This window comes from Myotis nattereri (assembly GCF_964212035.1).
Source record: "Myotis nattereri genome assembly, chromosome: 18".
Lineage (NCBI taxonomy): Eukaryota > Metazoa > Chordata > Mammalia > Chiroptera > Vespertilionidae > Myotis > Myotis nattereri.
The window spans coordinates 6,252,408-6,267,529 of NC_138093.1; the positions used below are offsets into that span (position 1 = coordinate 6,252,408).

General features: G+C 60.4%; 1 protein-coding gene across 1 annotated transcript; it reads right to left on the bottom strand.

Moving 5' to 3' along the window:
• Positions 1–1,370: 1,370 nt before the first annotated feature.
• KCNA2 (potassium voltage-gated channel subfamily A member 2) lies at positions 1,371–12,138 on the bottom strand (the record flags this gene model as incomplete). The annotated part of the gene is made up of 1 exon (XM_081112180.1): positions 1,371–12,138. The coding sequence occupies one exon, from the start codon at positions 12,136–12,138 to the stop codon at positions 10,639–10,641; it is 1,500 nt and encodes a 499-aa protein (XP_080968306.1). The 3' UTR covers positions 1,371–10,638.
• Between the last annotated feature and the right edge of the window lie 2,984 nt (positions 12,139–15,122).

Sequence of the window (15,122 nt, forward strand, 5' to 3'; positions counted from 1 at the left end):
TGGGATTCTCTGGGGTCGACTTTGCTTCTCAGTTGCTCCAATCCAGCTCCCGCCTCCTGCTCACCAACGGGCCCCTTCGCGCCCCATCACGCACCTCTCTTCCTCGGGAGACACCGGCGGGGCGGAGCCCAGGGCCCAGCCTCTGTGGGGGGAGTACGCAGGGCAGGTGCCCAGCCGTGTGCCTGAGTGGCACGGGTGGTCTACACTTCAACTAGCTGAACGCCCCGCCCCCCATAGCGAGGAAAGGAATGGGGACCTTGATGCGGTCGCTTCCCCACATCTCAGCCCTTTCCTTTCCCCCTTCAGGTATTTGCCTGGCACCAACCTCTCCCAGCACCCACCCCTCAGCTCCGTGGGGGCAGCAGCTCCGTGTCCGGCCGGAGGAACCAGCAGGAGGGCCCCGGCCCCGCGGGCCTGACTCAGTTTCTCACCTCTCTGGGGGAAGGAGCCGGCTTGGGGCTGCTCTGCTGGAGTCCGGAGCTCTTCTGGGCGCTCCATGCTTCCCCTCCACGCTGGACGGAGGCCCACGTGCAACCTGGTCACTGGGCGGTCTCCTCGGGGCAGAGCATGGCCCCAGGGCAGGGGCGAACCCGCAGCTCGTTAATGAGGGACATGGGGTGGGGTGCGCTAGCTGGTGGCCGAGGGCAAGGACCTGTCATAGGCCACCCCATGGCCACTTTGGAGCTGTCTGAATGCTGGGGAGTCCAGCTTTGAACTAGATGAGCCCTCGGAGGAAATCAGACGGATATGCCTCAGCAGCGTGTGTGTGTGTGTGTGTGTGTGTGTGTGTGTGTGTGAGAGAGAGAGAGAGAGAGAGAGAGAGAGAGAGAGAGAGAGAGGGAATCTTCTCCAAGGAGGTGCCACTGCATCACCTTGTGGCTGGAGGCCCAGGCCCCTCCTCCTGGGGAGGCAAAGGGTGATGGGCTTCTCCCGTGAGAGTTGAGAGCATGGTTGCTCCAGACCCCTGGGCACCTGCAGGAGGGGGGCAGGGTAGGGGTGGTTTGAGGATGCGGCCTGCAAAGGTGGGTGCAGTGGGAGTTGGTGAGTCCCAGGGGTCTGACTGCCTCTGGTCTTCAATCTGGGTCTCCCTTCCCACGCATCCCCCAGCTCCCCAGAAAACACCAGAGGCACCGATACACTGACGGGGGCGGGGATCTCACCCCCTGCCCACCCTCGCGTCCACAAACTCTGCTTGCTCGTGTGCCCCGGGCGCAGGCTCCTGAGCTGCCAGGAGAGCCGCCCGGTCCTGCCCTGGTCTCCAGGGCCCTCACCGCTGCAGACCCCCGGGGAGACGGACAGTGAGGAAGTCACACACGCATGACGTCGGGACAGTCCTCCGATCGGGCAAGCAAGAAGGTGGAAACGCTCACTGTCTGTCAAAATTTTTATTTTATTATTATTTTTTTTATTTCACACAGAATGATGTTAAAATAAATCCTCAGTAATATATATTTATACACTTATTTACTCGTGTGGATATTTACAAAAGACTGTGGCGCTCTATGAAGACTATGTACACCCATGGTCAGGTGGACAGGCAATGTTCATTGAGGCACGTATGTACACATATATGTATAACCTATGTACAGATATCAGACCCTACTGACACAGGAACTCTCAGCTGCAGAAATCCTGGGCGGGGCAGTGTTGGTGGGGCTGAAAGCTTCCGGAATATGTCAGCGAGAATGGTAAGACCTATACATCCTGTGCAATGCAGGGGCAGCTGGTGTCTAAATTATCGTGAAGCAAACAAACAGTTAAATGACTCCCAACACCCATGAGTCTTCCCCAGAAGTCCTGCTCCGCCGCCTTGCGCTCCCATTGGTCCCCAGCCTCTTATCACCATGGAGACCCCGGTTCCCTTTTGGCATCATCCTTACGAAGCTTTAGCATCAGCTCTGGAGTTCCTTCTCCTATCGATCCCAGGGAGGTTTATTTGTCTGCCTCTCTCCTCTTTGGGTTTTCAGCGAGCATTCGAGACGGCACGGGAGGGAGGGCAGCTACGGAGCCATGCTCAGCGGAAGGAAGCTAGTGCAAACCCGAACCAGAGGCTGGGCCGCATGAGCCTGCGAGAGCAGCCATTTCCACGCTGTGTGTGTGTGTGTGTGCTGTATGAAACCCCAGAGACAGCCTATAGAAGCACATCAGCACGCGGGGCTGGGAAAGGAGACGGCCCCTGCACCCCTGAGCCTTGCAGCTGGGTCCCTGGAAGCTAGAGAATCCTCCTCTGTTCCAAGATTGCCCTTGGTGGAGGGAGGGGTGCAGGACGCAGAGCCCAGGCCGAGGCTAATTTGTCTGGGGCGCTGTGTGCTCCGCGGGCTGCAGCTCGATCATGGGGCTTCCCAGCTTCCCGGGGCCCTTCAAATGCGGGAATCGTCCAAGCACGACAACCGGAGAAAACTGGGTCGCCGGAGCCCACGTGAAGGCAGAACTGGGGCAAGCGCGGAGCGTGCTCAGACCCTCCGGAGCTGGCGCGCACCCTCGCCAAAGCCAGCGAGCTTCCTGCTCTCCTCCCCGCTGCCGAGGCGCCGGCCCAGCCCTCCCCGACAGGCAGGTCAACGGTCATCGGCCTGACCCTGCACTTCACCAGCTAACAGGCTGTCATTCAGCAGCCGACAAGGCAACTGTTTGGTGGCAAAGCGAGCCCCAAACGTGCGTCCTCCCAGCTCCTGCCCTGGCTTCCTCTAGCAGCCCCGAGTGTGGGTCCAGCTGGTGTCTAGGGGATGGTTTTCGTGAAGCAGGGCTGGGAGGCCTCTCGGGAGGATGGAGAGGGGACACAGGACCGAGTCCTCTGGGTCACTACCAGAGGGCCTAGCCGGAGCCACCTCCATCATCCGTCTGTGGCAGCAGCTGGCCATGCTGTTATGCGATCACACCTGCCCCGTGCATTGCCAGTGGAATGATGCCAACGCATCTGGAACATTCTGACTATGTTAGGAGCAGAGAGAAACACAGAAAGTTACATCTGTCTCCACGCCGAGGCTCACGCAGTGTGAGAAGTGGCCCCGCAGACCGGCTGCCCCGACAGCCCGTTTACCAGCTGGTCACGCCCAGCCTGGTTCATGGGCTTCTCCATCTGACCGGCGAGGCCAGCATGGCCGGTGCTGGGAATGTTGGGAGGCAGGCTCCCCAGCATCACCTCGATCGCCCCAGATACCAGCAAGGGATCTCCCAGGCCTGTCCAGGGAGAGCGCACACAGCGAAGCGCAGGAGGGGAGGGTGGAACGGACTCCCTGGGCCTAAGACGCTGCCAGGGGAGAAGCCGGATGAGATCCTGGTTCAGCGCGGATCCGGCCGTTTCTCCAAAGAGGCAACTGAACTAGAGCTGCTCTGCTGCCCACACCCACAGCCTGGGCTGGCCGCCATCAACCACAGGGCAGGTGTGTTCTTGTCACCGCTGTCAGACACCTCTGTTAGAAGAACTTTGCTTTCAGATCGCACGAAATGCGAGCCTAGGGCACCACGGCCAAACAACAAAGAGGAAGCTAAGACGGATCCGTCCAGGGCCAGGTCTTGGGGCTCCCCCTGCCCCGGAACTACCAAGTTTGGACTCACTTTCCTGGTCCTCAGCCGCGAGGTGACAGCCAACCAGAGCGGGCAGCACAAAAGACGAAGCACCTGGCCCCGAGGTCAGACTCCCCCGGGTCCCTGAGTCAGGCGCCACCGGGAGGGAAGGGAAGGGAAGGGAGCCTGATCTTTTGCTATGAAAGAACCGTCTCTGGAGAGTTCTCTCCACACGAAAGGATACGCTGAACTGGAGAAGAGGTCAGAATGCAAAGGAAGGTCATTTGAAAAATTCAAGTGAATTCGGTCGATTTCTTGGGGTGCCGAATTTATTCAGTGAGGCTCAGGGGACCGGTTCCTGTATAACTCCCTAGTTTTTAAACAAGGGCATACATATGTACATATACTATACATATATACACACAGTCATATGTATATACGGAAAACCCCGGTAACTCAGGACCATGAACCCAAACCTCCGCTATCGAGGATCCTGTTTCCTGACTAAACTTTCCGTCGAAAGAGGCAAATGCGGGCAAGGGCGCCATCCGAGGAGCCACGCTCCGCCCGGACGGCCGGCTCCGGGGACGCGGCAGCCAGCGCCCGGGGGCCTATCTCTTTGGTCTTCTCCGTCCACGCTCTGCACGGGGAGCTCTGAGGTTGACGCTGTTGACCCTGAGCGACGCAAGGTCTCCCATCGTCTTTGAGCACTTGACTCACTAAGGCGGGAACGTTTCCACTCACCTACTTAGGAAATGTCTGTTTTTCTTTTTCTTCTTCTCAGTAACAAAGGTTGGACCAACACCTGCTTCCCCAGCCCCGGAATTGCAAAGCAAAGCAGGGCGGGCCTTCCCTGAGGATGTCGCCGTCGGTTCACTGAGGTGTCGCTGTGCACACGTGTATGGAGCAGGGTAGATGGGAGAGGACTGGGGCGGGGGGGGCGGGGGGGGCACCCTTCCCTGATTGTCCCGCTGAATATCAGTCTCACAGGTTTTTGTATTTTTTTTTTTTCAGGAAAGGGGCCTCTTCTGAAGCCCCCAGTTATGTGTGCAAATATTTGTGCAACTGCACACGTAGTGGGGGCCGGGTCTTTATGTCATGAGCGTCACGTCCTAACCACCCAAACGTCCATCCCCGAGGCCTCTGTGCACGACAGCTCGCTCCCCTCCGTAGCTCTCGGGAGTCCCTTGGGTGAAACGAGGCAGCTTATTGTGAAGGACAGCCGGAGGGCAAGTCCCCAGATCTGCCGGGGCCACCAGTCCCAGGTGCCCTAACCTCCAGACCACATTCCCCCTGCATCCACGTCCCCCGGGAGGGGAGGGGAGGGGAGAGGAGGGGAGGAAACGAACGGGTCGAGTGATGGCTTTTAGTGCATGGAAATGATCTAATGGCTCAGGACGCCTTACTCTTACCTACTGGGGAGCGCTTGCTGCAGGCTTTCGTTACGCCCTGCCAGACTGCCTGAAAGTCAGCGAGAAGGGCTGCCCAAGGTCACCCAAACTCAGGGGTTCCATGCCCAGAGGTGGTGCGAACGCCGTGGGAGAGCAGACAGAAAGGGGAGGCAAAGGGGGGGGGGAGAGGGACCCAGAGGTGCAAAGGGAAAGGAGACAGGTGACGGAGGATGCCTTCTCCTGGGCCTGCCGTGCGTGCGCACCGCACCCCTGCATATATGTTTACATTCCAGAAGGAGGTTTACATTCCGGGACAGGGGCACGTGAACTTGAACCCGTGGGGAGGAGAGGGAACGATGGAGACGGGACTTGCACCACGGGCATTGTCTGAGAACCCAGGGACGACTGCTTCAGTCCTGAGAACAAGATTTTGAAATAGCTATTGCTAAAGAAAACAGTCACTGTTTATTTTATTGCACTTTTCCTCTTTAAAAAGATTCAAACATGAACTATGAGAGATGGAGCTGAGCTTTGGTGGGAAGGAAGCAGAAAGAAGGGGCCACGTGAACTCAAGTTGCTTCAGGAAGAGACCAGCCCAGCTCGTCAGGGATCCGACACCTGCACCTGCCCCGCCTGCTGCTTCGATGGGCTGGTCTCACCAAGGGCCAAGTCTGAGGATAGAGATGATGGTCCCAGTGGCCACTGGGACACCTCCCTGCACCCAGTGGCCGGCCAGTCGGCTCAAATGGCTCACGATCTTAATAAGTTCAGGGTCGGGGGTTCACACCTGGCCATGGACACTGTGCCAAGGCTGGGGGGCCCTCCGTGGTGTTGCCAAGGGGCACCCTGGACATTACAGCCCACGGGGACCTGCCCTCTCGGACCAGGTGGCCATCACCTGGTGGAGGCTCATGGCAATGTCCCCCAAAGAGCCAGACCCGGGGCACGGGTGCCCACTGTCTGCTGGGTTAACACTTCAAAGCACTGCGCTCTTCCTGCCGGACCTGGGCGGATGGTGCCGCCTGGCGTGCAACTTGCTAACTGTCCCGTGGCCTCCTTCGGAGAAAGCCGGCTCCCGCCCCTCTTCTCCACTAGCGTGGGCAGCACCGAACCCCCAGCCCGAGCCTGTGCCGAGGGCACTGCCCTTCTCCACGTGGGCCGGCCCTCATACATACGCTGACCAGGAGGTCGTGGGCCAACAACCTCACTGCCATGGAGTGGAGGCCCAGAAAGAGCGGACAGGGCAAGGAAGCCCTACTGTGCGCCCCACGGGGCAGCCGCACAAGCACCCAGGCTGGGGGCTCAGGCCAATTGAGGGGAGCCCTGTCCACATCGGGCAAGGGAGTCTGGACACACTCCCCCGGGGCCCCGTTAGAAGGCTAACGTCCCGGTGACACACCTACTCGTCCTCAAAGCCCAGCTGGGAGGGACAGGGAGGTGGCAGACAGGAAGAGCGGGGGTCCAACACCACAGAAGCTCCCGGGGCACGGAGCCTGAACTCCGTCCTTCGTTAACATCGGCTCCTGAAGAGCTTCCTCTGAAATGTGACCAGCTCGGCCCACCCCCACCCCCCCAGGCTGCCGCCCCGCCCGGAACCTCGTTGCCTCCAGCCTCCGGAAAACTCCAACTTTCCTGAAAGGCTGACCCGGCAGAGGCCCCTGCTGAAGCTACAGGGAAATGGCTACTTGGCTGGGACACCCTGGAAAGGCCAGCATTCTGCACTAAATGTGCAACTCTGGGCCCATCCATGGGTCCCTGCTGCCACGCTCCTCTTGCGGAGACCGGGAGCTGTGACGGTCCCTGGGAGAGCAGGTGGGACACACTACAGACCCGGAGGCCTGGTCAGACGCCTGGCTTCACCCCCCAACTTCCATTCAAGGAGAAGACTCTGCCTAAACACACCCAGCTCCTAGCTGGCCCTCCCGACGGGAAGGACTACCTCTGTGGGCAGTCCACAAGCGGGCCATCTTCCCAAGCACCTCCCGGGCCTGGGAACACAGGATCAAAACCAGGCCCTGTAACGCAGTGCTGCCCTTCGCTTGTGCAGCATTCGGCTCAGCTCTCATCATGGTTTCCTTAGGCTGGACGGGTGTGCGGTTCCTCCCGGGGCAGCAGTGGGAGGGGGCAGGGCATCCAGGCGGAGCCCCATGGGGGCAGGAGAAGCCGGGGTTGAACGCCCTCCGAGGGGACCCACAAGCACGAAGGGGCTCATTTTAAGAGAGAAATCTGTATGAAGTCCCGACGTGCCGACCAGGCCCCCCAAAGCCACTGGGGTTGGAGGGGCAATAGAGTCTGTCGACGGAGAGCATGTTGGGGCACCTCCACTCTGGTTCTGGGCCCAGGACACACATTCCTTAAACCATCAGAAGTGGGTCTGAGTCCAGAGATCCCGGGATTGGGGGCCGGGGGGCCGGGGCTACTGGGTTCTCTGTGTGGACTGGCTTTGAAGGAAAGGGAGGGGCAAGGAGGTGTGTTCATAGACCACAAGCTGTCCCAGGTGCTTCCACACTCTGAAGCTAGGTTTCTGGTGGAAGGTGAATAGGTAGAAACCCCATGAGATCCCCAGCCTTAATCACAGATCTGACCATGGGGGCCCATCTTTCTGCTTTACACGTTGGGGGTTACCTCTGTGAAATCTGGGGCGGGGGGGAAGGAGAGGAGAGACCAGACGAAGAGATTTCTTGAAGGATGCTGAGGGGTATGGGCACAGGCCAGGGAAAGGTGATTAAATCTCCTCTTCTGTTTTTTACTGAGTTAATTTATAGCTCTGGGGGCGGAGCAATGGGTCTGAGTATATGTATGCATTTCATGTACGTGGTGTGTCCTTGGTTGCGTGTGCTGCATTTTGTGCGCCTTGTAAGAGTCAATGCATCGTGTGTTTGCACCGAGTTTGTGTATGTGGGGCGCAGAAACAACAGCAAATTAGCCTTTCTGCATTTTGTACGTGCACTCCTTGTGTTCGTGTCGTTTTTGTGTATTTTGCACCTGGGTGCAGGTCATGTCTTGTACACGGTGCATGTAGGTCTTTGGATAGCTTCTGTATTGGTAAGTCCATTCTCTGTGTGTGCTGGATGCGTATTTTGGATATGGGGATAACCACGTATCTATCTTCATTTGGTCTCTGTGTATTTTGCATGTGTGTTGCATGTTTTGTGTATGTGGCAACGGTGTGCCTCCTTTGTGGTGGGTGTGCACGCATGTGTGCCTGTGTGTGTGAAGGTTTTGTAGTCCTAGGTCAAGGACATGGGGATAAAATACCCTTGACCTAGGCCTTAGGGATGGGAGGGGTCCCCCTTCCTCATGTCTCGGAAATTCAGCACCTTCTCCCGCGAGGAGGGGGAGAGAAGCACAGAGACTCTGAGCTGGGCCTGGGATGCCCCGCAGACACCTGGGGACGTGGGTGACCAGGAAGTAGTGAGCACCCTGGGCCTAGCACCCTGAGCTGGTGCCCCACCCCCAAGGTAACTGCAGGTGCTAAACAGCCGACAGTGAGGCTGGGGCTGGGCCTACGACGGGGCAGCCCGACCGCACACCTCACTGTGTTTGGGACATGTAAGCTATTATGTTGAAAGGTAAAGAGGCCCAGGCTGTGAGGCAAAGCCTCCCCACCTCCCCCCGCTCCAGGGCCAGCCTAACCCTGCCTCTCAACCTCTCTGGGGGTGGGACCCTCTCCCGCCCTGTGGTTTGTGGAAGCAGCTCTGGTTGCCAATTTAATAGGGAGAGTCCGAGCCAGTCCATCACAATGATGCCTGTGGCTCGTCTAGGGACTTCACCCGTTGGTCCCCAGGCTTTAGAAGTTCCCCATGGAGGGGGCTCCCTAAGCCCAGACCCTTGGAACTGAGTCCCCAGAAGCCCTCCTCGCTGGCACCCTTGGCTTCAAAGCAGGCGATCCACGCTGGCCCTCAAGGGAAAGGTTCATGGAAGGGACCGATGCAGAGCCAATGGCAATGACGGCACGGGGTGGAGAGCGATGAGAATGGAGGTGGCGACCATGAAGGACGGTGGAGGGGAGGCCTGGGGCGGGGTGGCCCAGGACAGCTGGAGCCGCGAGGGCCGCGGGGCCCCTGTGCACTCGGTAAGACAAGCCTCAGCCGTGGGGACTGAAGCTGCAGCACATGGAGGGCAGAAAGACAACTCTAACGTCTACGACTCCACGGAGACTGGAGCGCCTGAGGCAATGGCAGCAAACCCAGGCCCTGTGGGGTTACCAGTGAGATCAACCAACCCACCAAGCAGTGGATTTGCTCCTGAACCTGAACTCCAGGGAGTGAATATATGTGTGAGTGTGTGTGCGTACCGACACACGCACACACACACGTATGTATATGTGTACATATACATACATACACTATAGTGCACATAGTCAAAACACATGCATAAATTGCCCTGTGTCAAAAATATTGCATAAGCTTATACAAGGTCCAAATGCAATTGTTTCTAGAGCTAGCCAGTAGAGGAACTGGTGAAAGAGACTCAGGATATATTTATATACACTGGATCCATAGCTCGCCTTCCTCGGGGCCAGATGCCCTGGACGGCTGTACAGTCCTGCCCATGGCTCAACTGCTGAGGTGTTTAGACACTGCCTTCCCCGCTCGCTCTCCTGGCTTTGCAGAGGTCTGTGCCCCCATCTGGAAGAACAGGGATGGGGTGGGCTGGAGGGCCAAAAGTTTGGGTCCCCATTCTGAACAGTCAGTCTATTTTTTTCTCCTGATTGAGGGCTTTTATCTTCCGATGGGGGAGACGGGGTGAAACACCCTAGTTCAATGCCATTCCTAGGTTATTAATACTCTAAATATGAATACTGTGCAGGCTAAGAAAATAGGTTATCTCCTGTGTTTGAAATATTGAGATTCATGCAACGAACACCCATGCAGCTCTATAGCATTGCTGGAGATTCCACTGCAGTGTCAGGGTAGCTGGGCCTCAGCACTGGGAGAGCAGACGTCTGCAAACTCCCGGGCAACCAAGAGATGGGACGCGCTTTTGTGACCCCGAAGCCTGAAAAAATGGTGACATCTGAAGTGGAGAGGTCCCCGGGTGTGTTAGCTTCTCTCCATAGGCCTAAGGGAGCAAACGAGGGACTTGGCAACTTGCTACCGGTCACACTAACTGTCCCTCCCCCGGGCTTCCCTCTCATCGACACTGCAGAGAAAAAAAACCCAAATGCAGCATTTTCCGTTATGAAACGCAAGCCTCCCGAGCATCTACTTGGCAGCTGCGACTCGCAGACCCCAGCCTGTGACAAAGAAAGGGATTCCAACACACAGGACCGTGTGTTCTTTTCAATGCAAAATGGAAACGACCTCTCGCGTCATTCCCAGCACTTTCAAGCCAAGCCACTGTGGTTCTCTGTGCAGGTGGGCTCAGATGGGAGGGGCGGGGAGTGGGGGGCGCGGGGGGGGGGGCGGGTTCATCTCCTGGATACTGTGTGCATTTACCCAGGAAGCAAAGGTGGGTCTCAGGTTATGTATGTGCTACGAGGTGGCCTCAACCTCCTGGCTCCATAGGTGACTCCCATCTGTGGAAACCCCTAAGCCGGCGATGAAGATTCGCGTGAAAGCCATGGACAGCTATTCTGTGTTCTAAGTCAAAAATCAAAAGATCAAAAGTCACTTGCACGACTATTGCTTCCCATGCAGAACCGGATGACACACTGTGGAACAGACTGACTACAATGCAGGCTGTTATGCAACGCCTGCACTCCGTTCCGTGGAGCTGTGGGGATGCTAATAGGTTGCCATCAGACATCGGTGAGCATTTTGGTGATATTCACATAGTTTGTATTGGCCAAAGTGCAGTTGGCCGTTTTCAAGTTTTCCTCTCTAAAGTCCTCGTTGCTGTTGTTCACCCCCTCCTGGATCTCCATGTAATCAGACTTACTAATGGTAGAGGCACTTCTACTTTTCTTTAGGTCAGGGGAGGACGGGATCTTTGGACAGCTCGTCACTTGCAGGTACTGGGCCTGCTCCTCTCCCTCTGTCTCCCGGTGGTAGAAGTAGTTGAAATTGGACACTATGACGGGGACCGGTAAGGCAATGGTTAACACACCTGCAATTGCACATAGGGAACCCACGATCTTGCCCCCGATGGTAGTCGGGACCATGTCTCCGTAGCCTACAGTTGTCATGGAGACGACTGCCCACCAGAAGGCATCCGGGATGCTGGGGAACTGGGAGTCTCGCTCATCGGCCTCCGCGAAATAGACAGCACTAGAGAAAAGGATGACCCCGATGAAGAGGAAGAATATCAGGAGGCCCAGCTCTCTCATGCTGGCCTTGAGGGTCTGCCCTAGGATCTGGAGCCCCTTGGAGTGTCTGGACAGCTTGAAAATCCTAAAGACTCTTACCAAGCGGATGACGCGGAGGATGGCCAGCGACATGGCCTGCTGGCCCTGCTGGGCGTCCTCTGGCTTCTCGGCCAGCTCCGTCCCCAGGGTGATGAAGTAGGGGATGATGGCCACGATGTCGATGATGTTCATGATGTTGGTGAAGAAGCCGGCTTTGCTGGGACAGGCGAAGAACCTCACCAGGAACTCGAAGGAGAACCAGATGATGCAGAGGGTCTCCACGATGAAGAACGGGTCGGTGAAGGAGGTCGACTGCTGGTACCCGACGGTGCTGTTGGCGTAGGTGTGGAAGGCCACGCCCCCGCCGTGCAGGTCTTCGTTCTCGTCCCGGAAGATGGGCAGCGTCTCCAGGCAGAAGCTGACGATGGAGATCAAGATCACCATGACGGACACGATCGCTATAATCCGGGCAGGCCCCGAGCTCTCCGGGTATTCGAAGAGGAGCCACACCTGCCTCTGAAACTCATTCTCGGGCAGAGGCCGCTCTTCCTCTTTGATGTAGCCTTCGTCTTCCCGAAACATCTCCATCGCCTCTTCCCCCAGCTCGTAGAACCGAATCTCTTCCGAGAAGATATCTAAGGGCACGTTCACGGGGCGCCTCAGCCGGCCCCCCGACTGATAATAGTAGAGGATGGCGTCGAAGCTGGGGCGGTTCCGATCGAAGAAGTACTCGTTGCGGAGGGGGTCAAAGTACCTCATCCGCTTCTTGGGGTCCCCCAAGAGGGTCTCTGGGAACTGGGCTAAGGTCTTCAGCTGGGTCTCGAACCGCAGCCCCGAGATGTTGATCACCACCCGCTCGCAGCACTCGTGGTCGGCCTCCGGGTCATAGGTGTCCTGCGGGTGCCCAGGGAGGGCGGCAGCCTCGTCCGCCGGGTCTCCGGTGGCTACTGTCATAGTTGGGACTGAGAGAAGCGCCTCACGCTACGCCTTCCAGCTGCCTGGTGGCAGGGAGCTCAGGGTGCTGCCGACGGTCCCAGGAGACGCGGGCACATGGGCCTGCGCGCCTGCAGGAGAGCCCGGGGGGCTCTCTCAGAGCCAGGGACGCAGCTTGGCTGAAAGACAGAGGCAGTTAGGACGTGAGGCCACTCAGCGTCGGCTGGGTTGCTAGTCTATTTGTCCCATCAGAAGCATGACCACCACCACCGAAAAGCACAATTTGATTTCACCTCGGAGCCTGGCTGGGGATCATGGGGGGCGGGGGAGGGGGACCTGGAATGCCCTGCACTGAGGGAAGGTGGCGGACCCCTTTGCACCGCATGCAGGAGCATAACCCCGGACTGGAGGCTGGAAGAGAGCCCTCCCGCAGGCGCTGAGCTAAGGTCTTGCAGATGCCTGCGCCCTGGGAGGTACTGGCAGTGGCAGACCTTAGACCTGGGTCCCCCTCACCATCCCCACGCAGCGACTCCACGCGTGGCTGTTAGGAAATGAGAGACTGGCTTACCTGGGAGGCAGGACGGGAAGCTCTCTCCCTTGCAGAGCTGATCAGCTGGCGAGGGAATCCTAGCTACACACACGGGCAGCCTGACTCCCCATCACGGTTTGCGCTTCAGCTAGAAATAATGGTGAGTCATCACGGGCAGGAGGGCAGGCGCCAGGTCCTGGAGGTGAGCTCCAGGTCTGGGCTGGGCCGCAGGGGCGGCGGGTGCCTGGTCAGGGGCACGCGGGAGGCCAGGACAGCTGCGCGTGTGGCCGGAGCCTGTGGAAGGAAGGAGGCGAGATGCAAAGGTCAGCAGAAGCCGGAGTCTCAGGAGGTGGGACACAGCAGCCAGGTGGGGCCAGGGCTGTGGGGCAGCTGGTGCCAAGCCTCGGGGCCCTGGCAGCCTTCCTTCCACACGCCCTTCCCGTTCTGGGGTCACACCTGAGACTCTCCCTCAGCCTCCCAGCCTCCTCTGGGCAGGCTTTCATCCGCTGGAAGCATTTTCTCCCCGGGAACAAGCCTGCAGGCTTGGCTGGGTCTGTCTCCTCCAGGGGCCTCCCAGGGCTGAGACGGGTCCCCTGCTGGTCCTCAGCAGCCACCAGGAGGGACTCTGGGCCGAGCCCTCCCACCCCAGGTCAGGACCAGCCTCTGGAAAGGGGAGAGCTTCCCACACTGCAGCCTACCAAGCGCTCCGACCCCCGCGGGGTCCCCCCAACACACACTCCTGCAGAGCTCGGCCAGGGGACTCCTCCCGCAGAAAGCTGGGCTCCACGAAGCTGCCTGGCTTGGGCCCAGGACTGATTCGCCCTCGGGTATCCCTCGGCCGCAGGCCTCCCTCCCGGCGCTTGGCATTGGAGCCGGGCAGGCGCCGGACCACCGATTTCTCCCCCCGAGAAAAATCCCTCCCTCCTCCTGGGCAGGGGCGGCAGGGGGCCAGCCGGGCTGCCCGGCGGCTGGGCAGCAGCGAGAGGGGAGCCTGGAGGAGGCCGGCTTCTGAGCTGGACTCCCCGCTGGCCCATCCCGCCGGCCCCGGAGCGGGAGGGGTCTGGGCCTGGGCCCCCTCCCCTGCGCCCCGGGCCCGGCCGGGATTCCACCGCGCGCGCTCCGCGCTCGTCTCCGCGCCGGCGGCCTAGACCCACCGGCCGGCCGCGGCCGCCTTAACTCCCTCCTGCCCGGCCCGGGGGGCTCCCCGGCCTGTGCAGCGCAGCCGGGGGACCGCCGAGGCGCCCTCCCCACCCGAAAACTCCGGAGCCTGAAAGGGGGACGGGGAGCGGGCGGCCTCCCCGGACCCCAGCCTCCTCCCGGCCGCGGGGAAGCGGAAAAGCCCTTCCCGGCCGCAGAGCCGTGCGGATCCCCAGCCGGAGGCGCCCGCAGCCGGCGTCCCGGGATCCGGTCCCGCCACCGGGGCCATTGAGCAGACGCGGCTATGCGGCAGCTGCACTCGCATCCCCCGCCGGCTCCCCGCTCAGCCTCCGCCCGCGCCACGCACCGCCCGGGGTCCCGAGCCCACCCGGCGTCCTCCCTCCGCGGGGCGCCAGCCCCTCGCCCGGCTTTCCCGCCCGGGACTCAGCCCGACCCGCGCTGCAGGTGGCGCCGGGTGCCCGCAGCCCCGGCCGGGGGGCAGCACGCGCAGCCCGGCGCCCCGACCCCGCGTTACCCTTCCGGACGGGCTCCCGGAGCCTCCATGTTCCCGGGGCGCGGCGGCGGCGGCGGTGCGGGTGCGGGCGGCCAGCCGGGAGCCGGCTCTGCAGTCCCGCGGGCGGCGCGTACGGAGCCCCGGCCGCCGCCCGCAGCCGCACCGCGCCACGCAGCGCCGCACCTGGCCCGGCCGCGAACTCGAATTAAAGGGGCCGGCGGGGGCTGGAACCGCCGGGCGCGCGCCCGCCGCCGCCGCCGCGCTGGCCGCCGGGCTGAGCCCCCGGCCGCGGCCCCCGCCCCACAGGAAAGCGCCCCCTTCGTTGGCAGGGCCGGCCCACCAACCAGCAGCTGGTGGAGGGCTCAGCGGGGTGCCGCGGGCGGGGAGCAGGGGAGCAGTTGAGGCTGGGTCAGGAGGGCTTCCTGCCAACCCTGAAGCAGGCAGGGGGGGCACCGGGGAGCCGCGACCGCTACCCCAGGCTGGCCGGCCGGGGAGGCATCCGGCCCCCGGACAGGGGTTGCGATCGTTCCGATGCTGCCATGCTGCCGGCCTGGATCTGAGGACCCCTCTTTGGCCGCCTCCAGCCCTGCCTCTCCACCGCGCTCTTACCCAACCGCAGCTTGGCTCCCAGCAACGCAGCAGGTGCGGGGCTGACCGCAGTGTGGCACGAACTTGCTGCTGCGTTGGCCCTCACCGCAAGGAGCCTCCAGCCCCTCCCCCAGGGCCAGGGCAGGGACGGCTGGGGGACCTGCAGCGACCCTAGGGAAGGACCCTCTCAGACCTTGCAAAGCCAGCTGGAGTGAGGGGTCTGAGATGGGGAGTGCA